Consider the following 22,003-nt stretch of genomic DNA (forward strand, 5'->3'; position numbering starts at 1 on the left):
TCTGTTTATGCAACCCAGGATTGTGTTAGCTTTTTTGGCGGCTGCTGCACACGGCTGACTCATAGTCAAGTGATCGTCCACGAGGACTCCAAGGTCCTTCTCACAATTAATTTGCACCCACGCGTGCATTAATGCACTAGATCCAGTCTGGCACACGGGAAGGCAGGGGTCACACACACACACACACACACACACACACACACACACACAGAGATTGAGTGAGTGAGTGAGTGTGAGAGAGAGAGAGACAGAGAGAGAACAGAAAAACACACACAAACACACACACAAAACACACAGAGACCCGCCCGCCCACCGAAGCTTTAAGCCAGCAAGGCAGCGCAACCCGCCGGCAACTTTCCCCCGCGGTGACGTCACCGCGTTCTAATCCCCGGGGTTGCCCCGGGAGATCGAACCCTCCGGCTCCGCCTTCCCTTTCTCCCCCCTTCCCATGGGAAAAGGCGTGGGGAGGCGGGGCCCGGACCTCCCTTCGCCTCCGCCCATTGGCTAGAGGAGCTGCCCTTTCCAGACACGGCGTCCCGCCATTGGACCAAGCCGGCCCTGCCTGCGCTTGCCAGTCTCTGGAAAGGAGAAAAAAAAAAAAAAGGCTGGACGGGAGTCGGACCTCTCGGGCTGCGGCTGGGGAGAAAGCCAGGCGCTGGATGGAGGGCGAGACGGCGGGGGCCCGGGTTGCATGAGACCCCCCCCCGCACACACCGCCCCTCTTTGTCTTTTTTGCAACCCCTCCAGCTTTGCAAAGACCACCCCCCCCCGAAGTTGGCAGAGCTGCACATTTTGCAAGCCGGCCAGCAAATTTGGCATTTCGTGGGGGGCCATCGGGAGGCGCTGGGTTCCCCCCCCCCCCGTGGGCGCAATCCCACCACCACCGCTGGGGCGATTTGAAGGAGCCCCCCCCCTTAACCCCACCCTGGAACCCCCTGGCCGGAGCTGGCAGGGGAGAGGGGGGTGCTTAAGGTTCCCTTGAAGGCGTGGGGGGGTGGGTTTGGGGGGGTCCCCGTTGCCCCCCCCTCAATCAAGTCGGGAAAAGCGGCCCCCCCTCCCCAGAAAGGTTTGGAAAGCAGCTGGGTGGGGAGGGGCGCTGCTGCTGCTGCTGCTGCGATTCCCCCGGACAGATGCCCACTTCGTGCCAGCCCAGATGACCCCGGAAGAGGAGAGCCCCCCAGGAGGGGAGGCTGATGGGGAGCCAGCCGGCGAGCGCCCCTTCCCCAGGCATCTTTCCAAGAGCTGCAACCTGCAGAAGGTGAGGCTAAAAGGAGGTGGGGAGGGGGGAGGCAAAAGGGTGTGGGTGGGATGGGGAGGATCGAGCAGAGACCCCCCCCCGCCCGTGCATTTTTAGGTTTGTCTCTGCCAACAGCTCGGCTTCCCCTTGTCTGTGCCAGATTTCACGAAATTGGTACTATGGGTTCTCCTGCCCGAGCAGGGGGCTGGACTAGAAGACCTCCAAGGTCCCTTCCAACTCTTGTTATTCTATTCTATTCTATTCTATTCTATTCTATTCTATTCTATTCTATTCTATTCTTATCATTATTTCTATTCTATTTCTTATTTCTATTTCATTCCATTCCATCTATTCTATTCTATTCTATTCTATTCTATTCTATTAACTTATTTCTTATTTCTATTTCATTCCATTCCATCTATTCTATTCTATTCTATTCTATTCTTTCATTATTCTATTCTATTCTATTTCTTATTTCTATTTCATTCCATTCCATCTATTCTATTCTATTCTATTCTATTAACTTATTTCTTATTTCTATTTCATTCCATTCCATCTATTCTATTCTATTCTATTCTATTCTATTCTATTCTATTCTATTCTATTCTTTCATTATTCTATTCTATTCTATTTCTTATTTCTATTTCATTCCATTCCATCTATTCTATTCTATTCTATTCTATTAACTTATTTCTTATTTCTATTTCATTCCATTCCATCTATTCTATTCTATTCTATTCTATTCTATTCTATTCTATTCTATTCTATTCTATTCTATTCTATTCTATTCTATTCTTTCATTATTCTATTCTATTCTATTTCTTATTTCTATTCCATTCCATTCCATTCCATTCCATTCTATTCTATTCTATTCTATTCTATTCTATTCTATTCTATTCTATTCTATTCTATTCCCTTATTTCTTATTTCTATTTCATTCCATTCCATATATTCTATTCTATTCTATTCCTTATTTCTATGTCTATTTCTTTCTATTCCATTCCATTCCACTCTATTCTATTCTGTTCTATTCTATTCTATTATCCCATCCTATCCTATCCTATCCTAATCTTGAAATTGGACAGATTAGGACCTTGGAGCTAGCCTCACCAGGGCTGGAGACCATGTTGGGGAAGGCGAAGCAGATCCGTCAGCCCTTCCTTGCTCCTTCCAAATTTCACCCTTTTCACGTGGGGTGAACTTTCCACCTTTTTCACAAGGCTGCCTGATCTGCAAGTCCCAAAACTTAATTAATCAGAATAGAGCTGGAAGGGACCTTGGAGGTCTTCTAGTCCAGCCCCCTGCTCAAGCAGGAGAACCTATACCATCTCAGACAGGTGAATGCCCAGTCTCTTCTTAAAAATCTCCAGTGATGGGGCGCCCACGATTTCTGGTGGCAAGCTGTTCCACTGATTGATTGTTCTCACTGTCAGGAAGTTTCTCCTTAGTTCCAGGTTGCTTCTCTCTTTGATCAGTTTCCAACCATTGTTTCTTGTCCTGCCCTCTGGTGCTTTGGAGAACAGCTTGACCCCCCTCCTTCTTTGTGGCAGCCCCTCAGATACTGGAATACTGCGGTCATATCACCCCTAGACCTTCTTTTCTCTAGACTAGCCATGCCCAAATCTTCATATGTTGTTGTCTCCTAGCCTTTAATCATCTTAGTTGCTCTACTTTACCCTTTTCCTGAAGTCTCAAGATCTTTTTGTAAGGGGGTGACCAAAACTGGATGCAGGCTTCCAGGTGTGGCTTTACTAAGGAGTTGTAAAGCAGTACTCGGCCCTCAACAACTGTCTTGAGATAGAGAAAGACCCAGGAGATGGGGGGAGGGCAGGGATGGATTCCCAAGAAAGACGTGACCCGCACGCTCAGGAACATCTTGTCCGAGGCCTCCATCCCAAATGAGTCATCGTTAAGGGTGGAATTCAGCCAGGTCTTCCTGGGATCCACGGCCTCTGATCTGCTTCCAGCTAGATCACAGTTTAGGGAAAGGGTCCAAAAAAAGAGAATCTTTGTAGCTCGGGGTTGAAAAAAAAGGTCTTTGGTGCTTGGTTGTTTTCTTGCAGACGTTTCATGACCCAAACTAGGGAACATCATCAGTGCTAGAAGGGAGAGGAGGAGGAAGAGGAGGAGGAGGAGGAGGAGGAGGAGGAGGGGGAGGAGGAGGAGGAGAAGGACTGTGGGGTCCTTGGTGCTCTCTGAGCTGGGTTGTTTTCTTGCAGACATTTCATAACCCAACTAGGTAACATCATCAGTACTAGAATAGGAGGAGGAGGAGGAGGAGGAATGAAGGAAGGAAGGAAGGAAGGAAGGAAGGAAGGAAGGAAGGAAGGAAGGAAGGAAGGAAGGAAGGAAGGAAGGAAGGAAGGACGGACTGTGGGGTCCTGGTGCTCTCTGAGCTGAGTTGTTTTCTTGCAGACGTTTCATGACCCAACTAGGTAACATCATCAGTGCTGGAAAAGAGTGGGATTTATGTAATGGAGAGGAGGAGGAGGAGGACTGTGGGGTCCTTGGTGCTCTCTTAGTTGTTTTCCTGCAGAAGTGTCATGACCTCAACTAGGGAGAATCATCAGTATTAGAAGGAATGCGTTTGCGAGGAAGAGGAGGAGGACTGTGTGGTCCCTGGTGCTCTCTGAGCTGGGTGGTTTCCTTGCAGATGTTTCATGACTTAAACTAGGGAACAACCTCAGTACTAGAAGGAATGTATTTGCAAGGAGGAGAAGGAGGAGGAGGAGGAGGAGGAGGGGGAGGACTCTCTGAGCTGGATCTTTTTTTCCTACAGAAGTTTCATGACCCAAACTAGGAGAACACAATCAGCATCTGACGACGTTGTGCCTAGTTTGGATCATGAAACGTCTGCAAGAAAACAATTACACTCAGAAAAAGTTCCCGCTGGATTTGGACACTTCTACAGCGGTGGCGGGTTCGGAATATGACCTCCAGATGGGGTTTCTGGAAGACCATCTAGACTTCCTCAGGCTGAGCTGTTTTCTGCAGACTTCCTTGGGCAAAAGAAGACCTGACATGGCCACCGAGAGAGTCGGCCTCTTGAGACATCCTGTTCCCTTAATGCTACCTGCAAACAGGTTGCTTAATCACACCTGTTGTTGCGATTGCCTCGTAAACAACTTTGGTAATCAGCCCTTCTCATCCGTTGAGTGTTGTAGACCGGAGCTTAATCAGTTCCTGATTTCGGATCTGCAGGCGTGACAAAATTCCCTCGTTTTGTTTTTTTAAAATTTAAAGTCACGAAGGTTGACATCTTCTCTTTGTTGAATTTATTTGGGGAGTTTGAGGTCCATCGACACCCCCCAAAGTGTCTTTTTGAATGGATAAAGTGGCTTTTCTAAATGCAGCCCCAAAACACGGTAAAATTGTGTAAAGTTGTAACCCTAAATCCCTGTTTTAAAAAAAAGAGAGAGAGGATGATTTTTTGGTTTTTTGCTTTCGTGAAAAAAGTCTTAAAATGTTTAAACGTGCAGTGTATTAAATAAAAGCGGTCCTCAATTTATGGCGGTTCGTTTAGTGACGGTTCGAGGGTGCAACAGCACGGAGAAAGTGAGCGTTTTCACGCTTAGCGGCTGTCGCAACGCGATCAAAATTCGGAGAGTAGAGATTGCGAGAAAAAAGGGGAAGTATTAAATGTCGAAATAAGAGAAATTTGGGTTGTTAAATTTTAAGACATTTGGAAACTACTAGAAAATAAGAATATTATATTGCATTATTAACCGGCTGATGTAAGATCCTGGGATGAATTGTGATAAAGGAAATTGGGGTAATTTAAAACTTGGAAAGTATAAATTTTAAACGTTAAATTTAAACATTAATGGGAAACTAAAAATTGGGAAAAACGTATCAGGAGATTGATGGTCTAAACAGTCAGTTGTCTGAGATTGCATAGGTTCTCCTGTTTGAGCAGGGGGCTGGACTAGAAGACCTCCAAGGTCCCTTCCAGCTTCTATTCTATTCTATTCTATTCTATTCTATTCTATTCTATTCTATTCTATTCTATTCTATTTTCTATTTTCTATTTATTCTATTCTATACTATTTTCCATTTATTCTATTCTATACTATCTTCTATTTATTCTATTCTATTCTATTTTCTATTTATTCTATTCTATACTATTTTCCATTTATTCTATACTATTTTCTATTTATTCTATTCTATACTATTTTCTATTTATTCTATTCTATTCTATTTTCTATTTATTCTATTCTATTTTCTGTTTATTCTATTCTATTTTCTATTCTATTCTATTCTATTCTATTCTATCAGAATTCCGTATCAGAACAACAGCTGGAGCACCGCATGTTTAAACTTTCTTAAAAACTGCCTGCAATTGTGAGAAATTTTATTTTTCCAGAGTCGTTCCATATCATTAACCTGTTGGGCAGCCACCATGGCTGGCTTCTCTTCTAACTGGTTTACGCTAGAATTTTGATTTTTTTTATTTTATTTTAAAAAAATATCCTTGTTGACTTGACAAGCCAGCAAAAGAAAGTTGACTGGCTGCTTAAATATTTCCTGCATGAGGTCAAAAAACAGCCACAAAATGCCTGAGGTTGTTCCTCTGGAAATCCAGAAAGAATATTCTGTTTGACTTTAATTGTGGCTGCACCGTACTATACAGTCCTCGGCTTAGCGACCGGCTGCTTAGTAAGTTATGATGCCCCCCCCTCAGGGGGACGGGTAGTCCTCGGTTTAACGACCGGCTGCTAAGTAAGTTATGATGCCCCCCCTCATAGGGACGGGTAGTCTTCGGCTTAAATTAGCAATTAATTTTTTAACGTTGTTGTTGTTAGTTGCGAAGTCATGTCCGACCCATCGCGACCCCATGGACAACGTTCCTCCAGGTCTTCCTGTCCTCCGCCATCTTCTGAAGCTCACGCCTCCTGCTTCAGTGACTCCATCCAGCCCCCTCATTCTCTGTCGTCCCCTTCTTCTCTTGCCCTCCATCTTTCCCAGCATTAGGCCCTTCTCCAGTGAATCCTCATTAGGTGGCTAAAGTACTTGAGTTTCCACTTCAGGATCTGGCCTTCTAAAGAGCAGTCGGGGTTGATCTCCAGGACTGACCGGTTGGATCGACTTGCAGTCCAGGGGACTCGCAGGAGTCTTCTCCAGCACCAGAGTTCAAAGGCCTCCATTCTTTGGCGCTCAGCCTTTCTTATGGTCCAACTTTCACGGCCATACATTGCAACTGGGAAAACCATGGCCTGGACTATACGCACTTTTGTTGGCAGGGTGACATCTCTGCTTTTTAGTATGCTGTCTAGATTTGCCATAGCTTTCCTCCCCAGGAGCAAGCGTCTTTTGATTTCTTGGCTGTAGTCCCCATCTGCGGTGATCTTGGAGGCCAGGAAGATCAAATCTGTCACTACCAATGTCTTGTCTGGGTTTACATTTATCAAACATTCACTAACAGTTAAATTCTATAATCTATAATCCACCTAATAGCTTTAAACGATTTTCTCTTTTCCCCATAGTGTTCTCTTTTACCAACCTTAGGTAAACACAATTCATTGTTTTAATAAATGGTAATTCAACATAGAAGTTTTCTAGTACTTCTACAAATAATAATCACATCCATATAGTATTCCTTTTCCATCTAGTCATTCTGGCTGTCTCATCATAGATCCTGTTTACAGGTCTTGTTTACATTTGTTTTTCCTACAATGTTCTAAACATTTTTACTGGTTAAGATCGTCAACCTCAACTTTTTTTACTTACACAAAACGATGTAAACAAATTTGGATTGCTAAGCGAGACGGTTGCTAAGTGAATTGCTGCGGTTGTTGAGTTGGTCACACGGTCGTTAAGCGAATCTGGCTTCCACCCCCCCATTGACTTTGCTCGTCTGAAGGTCACAAAAGGGGTATCGCCTGTCCCCGGGGATGCTGCGACCGTCATCAATATGAGTCGGTGGCCAAGCGTCTGAATTTTGATCGCGTGAGCGCGGGGAGGCCGCAACGGCCGTAAGTGTGAAACACATAAGCCCCTGTTTTCAATGCCGTTGTAACTTCGAACCATCACTAAACGAACCGTTGTAAGTTGAGGACGAGCTGTACTTATATGATGGGTTCTGATGGTAGTGTTAAGATGTAATGTAATGATAAGAATCACTCAGCAGGGTCTGAGTCTCTTTAAGAGCCATTGTATAAAGGGAAAGCTCTGCTGCTGTGTTCTCTCTCTTCCGTTTCCTGCTGTAACTGTGGTTTGTTGGATCCTGCTGTATTAGCACGTGTATATCTATTGTTCCTGGTGTATGATATTATAGATAGTGTCAGATAAACCACCATTTAATACAAATCACTATTTACTGTGTTTACCCCTGGCTTATCTCACGCAATAAGGCTATGCACTCTCTGACAATAAGCTACCTGTACAGAAGTCTTAACACCCATTGGAAGGGATCAGGTGAAGGAGATCGGAGTTACGCGGACCAAAGTTTTGCAAAATAATTTTAACCCCTCCGGTGGAGGGAGGTGGCTTAGATTAAAAGGTGGCAAAGTTGACTTTCTGATAAGCAGTTCTGGGTAATGAAGGAAAACGTTTGCGAAAACTTTGGCTTAAGAGCTTTGGCAGAGTAGAACGATCACCGTGGGATTCCCGCTAGATGGATTTCCTGGCTCCTTTGTTTTTTCAGTGGGCTTGCCAAGGGGCCAGGCCTTTAAATGGAACCCGATAAAATAAGTTAAAATAACACGTGAATAATCCTACAAGATTGATGTTGGGAGAGAGGGAGGGAGGGAGGAAGAAAATGGAGGGGAAGGAAGGAAATAGGGTAGGAGTGAGAGGGAAGGAAGGAAGGAAGGAAGGAGAGGGAGGAAAGAAAAAGAAAGGAAAAGGGAGGAACGAAGGAGAGAAAGAAGAGGGAGGGACGGAGGGAAAAAGGAAGGAAGGTAGAAGGAAGAGAAATAGGGAAGGGAAGGAGGAAGGGAGGAAGGAAATGGAGAAGGAAGGAGAGAAAGAAAAAGGAAGGAGAAAAAGAAGGAAGGAAGGAGATAAAGAAGAGGAAGGGAGGAAGGAAGGGAGAGAGGGAAGGAAGGAAAAGGGGAAAGGAAGGAAGGAAGGAAGAAAAAGAAAGAAGGAAGGAAGGAAAGAAGGAAGAAAGAAGGAAAGGAAAGTGAAAGGAAAGAAAAGGAGGGAAAGGAAAGGAGGAAGGAAAGAGGGAAAGGAAAGTGGAAAGAAAGGAAAGGAAGGGAAAGGAAAGGAAAGGAAGACCCAACAGTAGCCCAAACTCATTGCTAGACCTAGAAAAGCTCAGAGACCACTTACTTCCCACAGATTATTTTGCTCCCCTTTGGGGGCTCTGGGAAGAAGCCCCCGGTGTCCACCGGACCTGAAAACAGAGCATCCCACAAGAGGGGGGGGGTCCCTCTTTTTTCCAAAAGTTTTTGAAAAGTTCTAGTCCAGTCCCTTGCTGAAGCAGGAGACCCCCTACAGAATAATAAAGTTGGAAGGGAGCTTGGAGGTCATCTAGTCCATCCCCCCACCACCACCACCCAAGCAGGAGACCCTTCCACCATTTCTGACAGATGGCAATCCAGGTCTCTTTTTGGAAGCTTCCAGGGATGAAGCTCCCACCACATCTGGGGGCGACTTCCGTTCCACGGGCGAATTGTCCTCACTGTCAGGAAGTTTCTCCTTAATTTCCAGGCTGAATCTCTCTTTGATCAGTTTCCATCCGTTATTCCTCGGTTCGGCCTTCGGGTGCTTTGGAAAAAATAGGTTGACACACCCCCTCCCCCTCCACTCTGCGGCAGCCCCTCAAATCTTGGAACAGCTGTTTAATGAAACATCTGCAAGGAAAGCAGCCAAGCTCAGAGAGCGCTAAGGACACCACCGTTCGACCCTGACCTTCAAATACTCTTTTCTTTTAACTCTTGAGTCCTGTTTCCCTCCTCCTCTTCTGCTCTCCTGCTTTTCCTTGCTTTAGCTTCCTATTCCCGGACTTGCTTTGCTTCATTTTGCAAAATGTCCCTTCCCCAGATCGGGACCTGTGTGTGATGGGAACGTGTGTTTGTGTTTTGCTTCCTGCTGATTGCAGGGAGTTGCAGTAGACTGATAGTGCACCTCGTTACAGGCCAAATCGGTGAGAGCAGCCCAAAAAAATGCCTTAAATTTGTGCAACCACGGCTGATAACAACTTGAGGCTATTCTTTGTCAGCAGAAAGAACCTCTCTTTTGCAAGTTGAAATACGGTCACACCTGAGGGGATACCACTTTTGCTATCCCCCCATACGTGGGGCAGATCCCACGAATGGCTGAATACACGGAAGAAGGCTCCTGACACGGAGGTTTTCTTGGGGTGGAACTGCCCCGAACCGAAGTCCGGGAACTACTTTATTGATTACAGTATGCAAATAAGCATTGATTACATGTGATACATTTGTGCCATACATATAATTTCTTGCTGCGCCATAAGCTTAAAACCACTCCCATTACTTAGTCTCAGAGCATGTCAAGAGTACATGTCATGTTTGACCTATATTGCCCACCTGGCTACACAAAACAAAACCCTGTGGTTAGTGCCTTCTCGAGCTTAGTTCTGCATAACATCCTGTTTAACTGTCATGCGGTTTGCCATTTGTGTTACGAGCTAGCGAGCTTTGCCGCAGATGTTTCCTCAAGAAAGGGCAAACAAAGGGCAAGGAGGGGGCGAGGAGGGGGCTACAACTCCAACATCTCCCCTGTCTTTTTCTAATTAAAGGAAAAATCATCTTCTTCACTGCTAAGGGTTATGGCTAAAGGGTCCGGTATGTCCATGGTTGGCAGTTTCTTGTACCTAACCAGGTGTATGGTCCTCTTGTCCACCATACCCTCCACAGTGCTTTGTATCAAGTTTCGAAGAAGGGGAATCAGGCAGGGAAGTAAAAGGAGACCTAACAAGATTACACCAAACATGAAGGCTGCTTGCTTCCAGTTCCTAAAAATCCCGCCCCAAAAATCCTCCTTCATCCAAGATCCCAGTCCATTTTTGTACAGGCACATGGACCAGCTTACGGAGTTCCTTAGTCAAATCTGCAACTACCTTTCCGGTTTCATCAATTTCCAAACAACAGTTGGTCAAATTAAATTTTCCACACACTCCTCCCTCCTTAGCAAGAAGATAATCCAAAGCCAAGCGATTTTGGTAAACAGCGGTGCGCAGCTTGTCCTGAGCAGTGGCAAGAACGGTTAAAGCGGCTGAAATGCATCGGCTGCGTAACTCAAGCACAGCCTGCAAGCGAATAATGCGATTAAGCATATATATGGGGGTCCTATAACCCCAGGACCCATCCTCAGCCCAAGTGGCAGGATCGTAGTAGGCAATGATTCTTTCGGGTGGCCATTCATCGTCCTTCCAGTTGCCCACCCGTATACCTGCATAGCCTTCCGAGGGCACATCCCTCTTTTTTCTACCCCAATTGTCATACACCGGGGCACCCAGGGTCTGTTTAGCAGTCAGGGGAAGGAGGAAAAAGGAAGGTTTGATCCACCCTAACACACAAGCCCCTAACCAGTCTGGAGGTAAGTACTCGTATGCAAAGGAACCGCATACCCAATACATGCCTTGCGGTGCTGTCCAATTGAGAGAAGACCTGTTGAGATAATTGAAAAAGGTATGATTTAATAGTGCAGGAGTGGACTCGTTGGTGGGGGACACCCACTGACCTTCTTCCCATTGTCCACGGCAAAGAAGCATACCAACAGGGATGGAGCCATTCTTGAAAAAGCAATTAGTTCCTATAACATTTGTAGTCAAGGTCCACACCGCAGGGTCTTTCAGGTTTCTAAAAGTAAAATTAGCAAATGTTGTTTGATTGTTTAAATACTCAGGATCTGCTTCATGAACCTCCCATGGCCATTGTTCCCCCATGTTGGTACCTCCGCAAACGAAACAATTTTTAACACCCAATGCAGAGCCTATTTGTTTTGCAAATTCTATGAAAAGGTTTCGTGCTTTGTCAGATATTAGGGGAGACGCTTTGGCCTCTAATTTGGCTAGATGATCATAAACTGACCATTCAATTCTTTGAACATTCTCCAAGTTCTGGACCTTTATGGTGATGTGTGTCAATGGGTCTCTTCCAGATCCATCAATGCCTATGCCATAGGTTTCCATGGGGGGATGATTTTTTTCTATTTCTATGGTTACCTTGTTGCTATTTGATTGTCGGACAAAGGAACGAACAAGGTGCTGGTTAGTATTGAGTGGATTATAGCAACCCCTGTATCCCCCATTCGTGTGCAGACAAATTGCCCGCCAGGCTGTGTTTTGGTAGTTGTACCAACCGATGCAGGGCTGTGGAAACTGATAAGGCTCTAGGGGTTGGGGTCTAGTGCACAAGTACTTGTGATCGTTGTTATAACCAGCAGGTTGTGTCCCACAGCCACGGAAGGATTTTTTTTGACATGGCACTGCAGACATCAAAGGTTATAGCCCAAATTTTGGCTTTAGTGACCACTGTGTGATTCACGTACCATAACCGAGCTGCTTGAGGCGGTCCCTTGACAACCCCAATGCCTGCCCAAACGGAGATGTTATACCGTGTGGGCAGGGCCGGGTTATGACACGTGAATGACAACCTGTTGGCGCAGGTCACATATTGAGTTTTGTTAAAAATACAAGAAGATTTCTGGGGACAGGGAGTCGGTACAATATTGGAATGAATCAGGGTAAGAACAGTTGACAGACCTTGTTTTACCTCAACGATGCACCGGTCACAACTGGCATCCACCTCCCTGCGCACTCTGCGAAGGAGTTGTAGTCTGGTTCCAGTTTGGATTTTTCTGATTGGTATTTTTAGCCTTGTCACCCTCTGCAAAGGCCACCCACATAGCCAAAAAAATACATAGCATAAACAATGTCAATATTATGAAATGATATACAAAATGCGAGCAAGACATGCGCGCGGTTAGCAAATCAGTAAATGTCAGATCACCTCGAATGAAGGGACATCGTGGCGGATCCTTATAGGGAGGAGGGGAGTCTTCGGAGGACCCCCGACCGTTTTCCTGGTAGATCGGGGGGCTATCCGGAAGTCCATACTCGGGAAGCGGTGGGAAAAGCGAGGGGTCTGGTTTCCCTCCGAAGTCAGGAATGGATTCAGGCATCATGATGTGAGGGAGGATCAGGCTCCGATGCAATGGGTGGGGCCGCAGGTTTGCAAAGGTAGGGTCTCACTTGCTTCCCTGGCACCCACAATACTCGATCAGGCAGTTAAATTGCTGCGTAGCCTCGCCCCCAGGTGATGAGATCAGCCGGACCTTTCCAAGTAGGATCAGGCAACTCGCGATAGTACACTGGAGGGCGCAAATCTTTGGTTGTCGGTGACTCTGGCGTGGCAAAGTGGCGTTGCGCTGCCGACAGAGGCGGAGTGCCTGTGAGGTTCAGAAAATTGAGAGAATAAAGTGCTCGATTTAAGGTATCTTGCAGTGAGGGGAGGCCAGGAGTTATTTTCTCCTGTTCGAATCGTTTTAGCATGTTTTTTAGGGTCTGATTAGCACGTTCAACGATCGCTTGACCGGTAGAATTCCAAGGAATCCCAAACTTGTGGACAATTCCCCATTTCTGACAAAAGGAGGAAAACGGCGCGTTGCAATACGCTGAGCCGTTATCTGTTTTTAATTCTTTGGGGCATCCCATCACTGCAAATGTACGGAGACAATGATTAATTACGTGCTTGGTAGCCTCGCCCCTTTGGGGGGAGGCCATAATGAAATTTGAAAAGGTATCAATTGAAACATGTAAAAACTTCCACGGGGAAAAAGGGGAATATTGAGTGACATCCATTTGCCATAGGGAGCAAGTGGCCAACCCGCGTGGATTGACTCCCATGGGTATAGCATGTGCTTGCAAACTGCAGGTAGCACATTGCTGGATGATGGCCGAAGCCTCGGCCGATGTCAATGACAACTGTTTCATGAGGGCTTTTTTATTTTGGTGAAAGTAGCTATGACTTTCCCAGGCCGTGAGCAGAGTCATGGGAAAAAATTGATGAGACTCTTTACCCAAAGGTTCCTTTGCTAAAGGCTCCTTTGCTGCCGCATCCGCCCTTGCGTTACCTTCTGTCAGCATGCCTGGAAAGGGCTGGTGACTTCGGATGTGGGCGATAAAAAAAGGGTGGACACGGGCATGGATTAAGTCTTGTAGCTGACAAAAAAGAGCCATTAGAGATGTATCTAACGAAGGTGAAAGATAGGACTGAAAGATATTACTAACAACATGAGCAACATACAAGGAGTCAACAATCAAGTTAAAGGCAGAATCTTTAAACATGGAGAAAGCCAATACAGAAGCGGCCATTTCAGCCCTTTGGGCAGACTTGTGGCCATGAGTGCGATGGGTTTGCCAAACACCATCTTGTAAGAAAGTACAAACGCCTGTGTGGGCGCTTCCATCTGCAAAGACTGTGGGGGCAGAAGGAATAGGAAAGGACACACATGGAGATTGCCATTTCACTGGGACAGTTTGGACAAGAGTCAGACGAGGATCAGCAGGAAAATGGTACTTAGCCTGTCCTGGCCACTGGGCTAGAGCAGCCTGGAGTTCTTCGGATTCCCTGTACACCTGTTCCCACAGAGGGAGTCGCAGGGGGACAAAAAGAGCAACTGGCTCAGTGCCTGTTAGTTGGCGGCATCGAGCACGTCCTTTGAACAACAGAGAAGCATACAGGGAGAAACGAGAGGTGATAGTTTTGCGTGGAGTGTGAGGCAAATGCATCCATTCAACAATCAACAAGGGCGAGGCAATTTGAACCACAACCAGAGTGGGTACAAGAAGGGTGTTTAGAAGTATGAGAGACAAGGGAACATCAGGCAAGACACGATCAACCCATTTGACAGACAACATTCGAGTGATTAATTCAAGAACTTCCAGGTGTTCAGATGTTAGAAAAATCTTGTCACCGGGAGATTTGTGACCTTGCAGGGCTGAAAAAAGAGGTGCCAATTGCGAGGTGGTTAAGCCCATGTATGGTCGTGCCCAATTGAGGGTTCCCCAAAATTGCTGCATCTGAACAAGGGTAGCAGGATTGGGAAGTATTAGTTGGGGCACTATTGGAGAGGAATTGGAGGCCATCACCTTATGGCCCAGGTACAAAAATGGTTCTTTTGTTTGAATTTTTTTGGGTGCCACTGTCAGTCCATTGTTAGCCATATGGTCTCTGAGCTCAGAGGCCACAGTGGACACGGCATCAAAACAATCAGAAGAGGCAATTAAAATATCATCCATGTAATGATAAAATAAAAAGGTGGGATACTTCACACGAAATGGCTTCAACAAAAAGGAAATAAAATATTGGCACATTGTAGGACTGTTTATCATTCCTTGAGGCAAAACGGTCCATTCAAAACGCTCAGATGGGTATGCATTATTAAACACTGGTATGGTAAAGGCAAACAATTGGCGATCTTTGGGATCCAGAGGGATGGAAAAAAACGCATCCTTTAGATCCATGATAATTAAAGAAAAATTTTGGGGGATTAAATTTGGGTTGGGAAGTCCCAGTTGGAAGGATCCCATAGGAGCAATCAGTCTATTTATGAACCGCAAATCCTGCAAAAATCTCCAATTCCCAGATTTCTTTTTTATTACAAAAACAGGTGAGTTGTATGGACTGGTAGATGCGACCAGATGGCCCAATTGAAACTGCTTAGTGACCAGCTGTTGTAATGCTTCCAATTTTTCTTTTGTCAAGGGCCACTGATCCACCCAAACAGGAGTGGGATCCAAAAGAGTGAGGGATAGAGGGGTGGGGGCAGTTTTTGCCGTTCCTAAAAGGTTAATGTGGCCCCAATTTGGGATAAAAGATCCCGACCCCAAAGATTAACTTGCAGGGGAAGAACAACAGGGCGAATACGTGCCTGTTTGTCGGTGTGAAAAGAAGTGACTAACAAAGGCGAGGTACTAATTCGGGCCGTTTGGATGCCTCCCACGCCTCGGACGGCAGGGGAAGAGGTGGTAGGCCAGTCAGCAGGCCACTCAGAGGTTCTGATTACTGAAATATCCGTTCCGGTGTCTATAATAATAATAATAATAATAATAATAATAATAGTAGTAAAGTTGGAAGGGACCTTGGAGGTCATCTAGTCCAACCCCCTGCTCGGGCAGGAAACCCTACACCATTTCGGACAAATGGCTGTCCAGTCTCTTCTTAAAAACTTCCAGTGTTGGAGCATTTACTGCTTCTGGAGGCCAGCTGTTCCACTGATTCATTGTTCTCACTGTCAGGAAGTTTCTCCTTAGTTCTAGGTTGCTTCTCTCCTTGATTAGTTTCCACCCGTTGCTTCTTGTCCTGCCTTCAGGTGCTTTGGAGAATAGCTTAATTCCCTCTTCTTTATGGCAGCCCCTGAGATATTGGAACACTGCTATCATGCCCCCCCTTGTCCTTCTCTTCGTTAAACTAGACATACCCAATTCTAGCAACCGTTCCTTATATGTTTTAGCCTCCAGTCCCGTTATGCCTGAAAAGGAACGATAATTTAACACAAAGGTAACAAAAGGCTTAGAAGAATGAATAGTGGAAGTGAAAGCAAGCAGTAGGTGGTCAAGAGAGTGCTTTCGGTAGTTGTTAAGAGAGGGGTTGGGGGGAACAACTGGTTCCATGTCCTCATAAGCAAGGGGATCAAACTCCAGGGCCACTGGCATCACAATTGCAGCAAGGTCTTCCTTGTATACGATCAAAGGAGCATCAACAATGCAAATTAGAGCCAGAGAAGAAAAATCATCAGAGTCAACCAAGAAGGGGGAAGCAAGAACACCGCGGGAGATGAGGTCTCTAGCTGGATAGCAAAGCAAGGGAACTTTTGTCGGCATAGAAACATCAGGTAAAGTAAGAGGAAGAAAATATGTAAGTCCGGGTATTTGCATAGAAACAGTTTCGGCAGCAACAGCATGCATAGACGTTATAAAGGTTTCTTTTAAGTTAAATGTGGACAAAGAATCAGCCTTGGGGAGAGGGCTGGCTGAGTGCCCCCCCCACTAGTTTCCCTGGTTCTGATTGTGACCGTTGGCAGATTGAGGAGGGGGATTTGTGCGACACTGGGAAGCCCAGTGATAGCCCTTTTTACAACGGGGGCACACAGTTTTTGGCCTATTTTGATTTGAATTTGAGTGGTTTGCGCCGCCCCCAGGGGCACGACACTGTGCTCGAAAATGACCGGGCTTGCCACAGTTAAAACAGTTGCCATTTTTAGATGCCTCCCCTTTGATGTTTTGCAATGCCATTGCTAAGGTTTCCATGTTGTGGACATTGGTGCCGACGATTCGACATGCTTGGATGTAATCTGCCAGTTCGGCATGAGGCTCGCTGAGAAGAGGCTGAATGACACGTCTGCAATCTTCATTGGCATTTTCATAAGCAAGTTTTTTAATAAGTTCTTTTTGTGCTATGGGATTCCGGATTTCTCTAAAAACTGCCTTTTGCAACTGATCAATGAAATCTCCATAGGACTGGCTGGACCCTTGATGAATTTTTGCAAACGACCCTGCGGCAAAGGAGCCTGGGTCATCTATCTTTGAAAAAGCATTTTGCGCTGCTAGACTAGAGTGAGCAAACACAGGGCGTGCCATGTTCTTTTGGACATTTAATTGTGCTACCGTTACAGATTCCATCTGGGGGGGGGGGGTTTGAATGCCAAATTGATATGGCGGCGGGGGGTCTGGAGCCCCGACCATGGTATTCTTGTGTATTTTTAAATACTCCATGACAATCCGCCAAGTGATCAGTATTTTCGGCGGAGCCCTAGGGGACTCATGAAAATACGTTCCTAATTTAGTCCATACAGATTCTTTGAGTGACCCCTCTTCGGGGTAGGTTGGGCATTGTTGATAAATATATTTTAGCAGACTGACCAGGTCTGACTTGGTGGGAACGGCCAGATTTTTCCCATTATTAAGTTGGGTCTTGGTCAATTCCCTAAGTTCGTGGAGGTGTTTGACCTGAGGCTTAGAGAATTCTGCCCCCATACTCACGAGTTTGGGAGGGTGCTTCGTTCTGCGACGACCGGCCCTGAATTGCAGTAGGCGTCCCGCCGAGTGAAATATGAGGGTACCAAGAGATGTCTGGGAGGGTGTTTCGTTCTGCGACGACCGGCCCTGAGTTGCAACAAGACATGCACTCGACTTGCGGGTCGAATCACGTCGGGGTCACCACCTGAGGGGATACCACTTTTGCTATCCCCCCATACGTGGGGCAGATCCCACGAATGGCTGAATACACGGAAGAAGGCTCCTGACACGGAGGTTTTCTTGGGGTGGAACTGCCCCGAACCGAAGTCCGGGAACTACTTTATTGATTACAGTATGCAAATAAGCATTGATTACATGTGATACATTTGTGCCATACATATAATTTCTTGCTGCGCCATGAGCTTCAAGCCACTCCCATTACTTAGTCTCAGAGCATGTCAAGAGTACATGTCATGTTTGACCTATATTGCCCACCTGGTGACACAAAACAAAACCCTGTGGTTAGTGCCTTCTCGAGCTTAGTTCTGCATAACATCCTGTTTCACTGTCATGCGGTTTGCCATTTGTGTTACGAGCTAGCGAGCTTTGCCGCAGACGTTTCCTCAAGAAAGGACAAAGAAAGGGCAAGGATGGGGCGAGGAGGGGGCTGCAACACCAACACACACCCAGTCAGCTGTGTAGAAAGAAGTTTAGGATAGAGTAGAGTAGACTAGAGTAGAGTACAGTAGAGTAGAGTAGAGTACAGTAGAGTAAAGTAGAGTGTAGAGTAGAGAATATGGAATAGAATAGAATAGAATAGAGTAGAGTAGAGTAGAGCGGAGCAGAACAGAACAGAATAGAACAGAACAGAACAGAACAGAATAGAATATATGGAATGGAATGGAATAGAAATAGGAATAGAATAGAATAGAAATAGAATAGAATAGAATAGAATAGAATAGAATAGAATAGAATAGGAATAGAGTAGAATAGAATAGAATAGAATAGAATAGAATAGAATGGAATTAGGAATAGAATAGAATAGAAAGTAGAACAGAACAGTAGTATTTCTGCTTCTAGCACTGATGATGTTCCCTCCAAGGTCCCTTCCAACTTTATTATTATTATTACTACTACTACTACTACTACTACTACTACTACTTTGGTAATAAAATGTCTGCAAAGAAACAACCAAACTCAGAGAGCTTCAAGGACCCCAAAGTTGTCATTGTCGTCGTCCTCCTCCTCCTCCTCCTCCTCCCCCCTCCCAACCCTACTGATCAGCACTGATGGTGTTACTAGTTTGGTAATAAAACATCTGTAAGAAAATTACCAAGCTCAGAGAGCATCAAGGACCCCACAGTCCTTCTCCTCCTCTCCCCCTCCTCCCCCTCCCCACAAACCCTACTAGCGCTGAGGCTGTTACCTAGTTGGGTAATGAAATGTCTGCAAGGAAACCACCAACCCGAAAGCAACGACCCAACAATTATCCTCCTATTTTCCTTTCCTTCTTTCTTTCCTCCTTTCCTTTCCTTCCCTCCCTTTTCCTCACCTCCTTTCCCCTGCCCTCTCTCTTCCTTTCCTTCTTCCCTTCCTCCTTTCCTTTCCTTCTTTCCTTCCTCCTTTCCTTCCCTCCCTTTTCCTCACCTCCTTTCCCCTGTCCTCTCTCTTCCTTTCCTTTCCTTTCCTTCTTCCCTTCCTCCTTTCCTTTCCTTCTTTCCTTCCTCCTTTCCTTTCCTTCCCTCCCTTTTCCTCACCTCCTTTCCCCTGTCCTCTCCCTTTCCTTTCCTTTCCTTCTTCCCTTCTTCCTTTCCTTTCCTTTCCTTTCCTTTCCATCTTTCCTTCCTCCTTTCCTTTCTTTCCCTTCCCTCCCCTCACCTCCTTTCCCCTGCCCTCTCTCTTGCTCTCCTCTCCTTCCCCTCCCCTCCCCTCCCCTCCCCTCCCTCCCTCCCCCCCAAACAGCCAAGCTCAGAGAGCACCAGGGACCCCCCCCCCCATTTTAACCCTGAGCTACAGATGTTCCTTCATGGGGGACTTCAGCGGAACGGAATGCCCTGTCCTTTTTTTGTCCCCAGTTTGTGAAAGAAAATGGGGAGGGGGGGGCAGGCCCCTAGCCTAAAGGAATTCGGACATACTTGTACTCTCCGTTGCTAAGGCTCTGTGGGGGGGGGGGGGGGGGCTGTTTCATTCTTTGTCCCGGCCCAGAAGGAACGAAGGCTTTCTCTGGAGGTCATCCGAGGGTGCTCTACGTTGCTGACTCACCCCTCACTCACAAAAGGGGCCTTTTCTTCCCACGTCTGGAGAAACTTAAAAAGTTTTCATTTCACCATTTACTGGAATGGTTTCTCCTTATAATAATAACAACGCCAGTTCCCTCCCCCCCCCTCCCCAAGATGAGTCAGCTTGGGCCAATTTTGGAAAAATTAAAACTTCAGTGGGATTATTTCACAATGAAACTGCATCGCCCCTCACTTTGCTTTTAGTGATGATGATGATGATGATGATGATAACGATAACAATAATAATAATAATGTGCACTGAAATTAGTATATCAGGAAGGCTTACTGACTACTGGAGAGACCAAACTGGCCTACAAGAAAGACCAAATGAAGAACAGAATAGAGGCATGGGAAGACAAAGCACTACATGGCCAATACATGAAAAAAATAGCTGGGAAAGCAGATAATAATAAAACCTGGCAATGGCTAAGAGCAGGAAAATTGAAGAAAGAGACCGAGGGACTAATTCTGGCTGCACAAGACCAAGCCTTAAGGACAAATGCATACAAAGTCAAAATTGAGAAGACAGCAACAGACAGTAAGTGCCGCCTATGCAAAGAAGCTGAAGAAACAGTGGACCACTTGGTAAGCTGTTGCAAGAAGATTGCACAGACTGATTACAAGCAGCGGCATGACAAAGTAGCAACAATGGTGCATTGGAAGATCTGCAAAAAATATCATTTGCCTGTAAGCAAGAACTGGTGGGATCATAAAATAGAGAAAGTCATAGAAAATGATCAAATTAAACTGCTCTGGGACTTCAGAATTCAAACAGACAAGCACCAGCAACATAACACCCCGGACTTACAAATTGTCGATAAGAAAGACAAAAAAGTCTGGATAGTGGATGTGGCAGTGCCTGGAGACAGCAGAACAGACGAGAACTGGAGAAGATAACAAAATACAAAGACCTACAAATAGAAATAGAAAGACTGTGGCAAAAGCAAGCAAGGGTAATACCAATAGTAATAGGCGCCTTGGGTGCAATCCCAAAACAACTGGAGCACCACTTGAACACCATCATCGGCATTGACAAATCCACCATTAGTCAATTGCAAAAGGCAGCCTTACTAGGAACTGCTTCCATCCTGCGACGAGATCTGTAACACCCTCAAACTGCTATCACATCTCCCCTAGTCCTTCTTTTCTCTAGACTGGCCATACCCAATTCTTGCAGCTGTTCTTCATCGTTATTTATATTATATTATAGATAATTATTAATGGAAATACTTCAACAGAAAGCTTCAATTTTGATTTGAAGTAGGGGTTTATTTTTAGGGGTTTTCCCCCCACCACTTCCGTCAAATATGAATGCATGGTCTAGAAATTAAGCTGGAAACCCAACACGTGGTTCCGTTTGCAAAACTCTAGATCCCTGAGAGCAAGTTAACATTGAAATTTTAAGGAAATTTATAAGAAAATATCCTAAAGGTGGAAAGGACCTTGCATCTTGCTCCCAAATGTAAAATAAGTCTTGCAAAGTCAATTCATCCTAGCAAGATCGCTGCATAAATAAATACATTTGTTTTCATCTGCTGTATGAACAGCGATGCAATAATACCGTAATGTATGTGTGAACCACTTAACACAACTCTGGAAGGTGCCAGGTAAATATTACCCATGCTTTTAATTTAATTTGTGCTTGGAAGATCCAGCTGGTAAGATATGCAAATCAGTCCAATATTTCACGTGCTTAAAAAAAACAACAACCCTCATTTATGCCTTTAAGATCAGCCTTTTTCAAGCTCTAAGGAGAACCCTCATTTTAACAGGGAGACTACTATTATTATTATTATTATTATTATTATTATTATTATTATTATTACTACTACTACTACTACTACTACTACTACTACTATTATTATTAAACATTTAATCGTCAGTTCAATTCACAGTCTGGGACTGGTAAAAACTTAGCAGTTTTTACTTAAGAGCTGTTAAGGTAGCATCTGAGCAAAGTCAGGATATTCAGATTTAATCAATTCAAAATATCCATGTATCTAGGCAGCGCTTTGGGTACTGCAGACTTTTCCCCACTTTTCCATAGTTGTGATCTCAGGCACGTTGTGAGCCAGACCTCTTTCTGTTTGGATCCGAAAGTCCCACAGGATCTTGACCTGTTCATTTTCAAGAATTTTGGTCCATTTGATGTTCCCGGTCATTTTGGCTGCATTCGAACCCAAACTTCTGGCAAAGATTCTAATGTATGTAATAATTATTATTGTTGTTTTTGTTGTTGTTGTTATTTTTTGAATGTTCACTTGATTGAGGTTCATGTCTAAATAATAATAATAATAATAATAATAATAATAATAAAGTTGTAAGAGACCTTGGAGGTCATCTAGTCCAACCCCCCGCTCAGGCAGGAAACCCTATATCATTTCAGACAAATGGCTGTCCAGTTTAAAAATTTCCAGTGTTGGAGCATTCACCGCTTCTGGAGGCAGGTTGTTCCACTCTAACGGCCAAGAACTCAAGGGTCAAAGGTACAAGGACAGGAAACTGGGATAAAGCCCATTCTAAAATATGAACAGATCGAGCTCCTGCGGGAGA

The 22,003-nt window shown here is 45.2% G+C and overlaps 1 protein-coding gene across 1 annotated transcript in view; it reads left to right on the forward strand.

Annotated features, from left to right (window-relative positions):
- Window positions 1–997: 997 nt before the first annotated feature.
- The window catches only part of RHPN1 (rhophilin Rho GTPase binding protein 1), a 51,366-nt gene continuing 30,360 nt past the window's right edge, over window positions 998–22,003 (forward strand). Inside the window, exon 1 of the mRNA XM_039364910.1 lies at window positions 998–1,258. Within this exon, the coding sequence (XP_039220844.1) occupies window positions 1,154–1,258 (105 nt within the window). The 5' untranslated portion in view covers window positions 998–1,153. The remainder of the gene's footprint in view (window positions 1,259–22,003) is intronic.

Source organism: Crotalus tigris, unplaced genomic scaffold (assembly GCF_016545835.1).
Source record: "Crotalus tigris isolate CLP2741 ecotype Arizona unplaced genomic scaffold, ASM1654583v1 scf7180000019926.259901, whole genome shotgun sequence".
Taxonomy (NCBI): domain Eukaryota; kingdom Metazoa; phylum Chordata; class Lepidosauria; order Squamata; family Viperidae; genus Crotalus; species Crotalus tigris.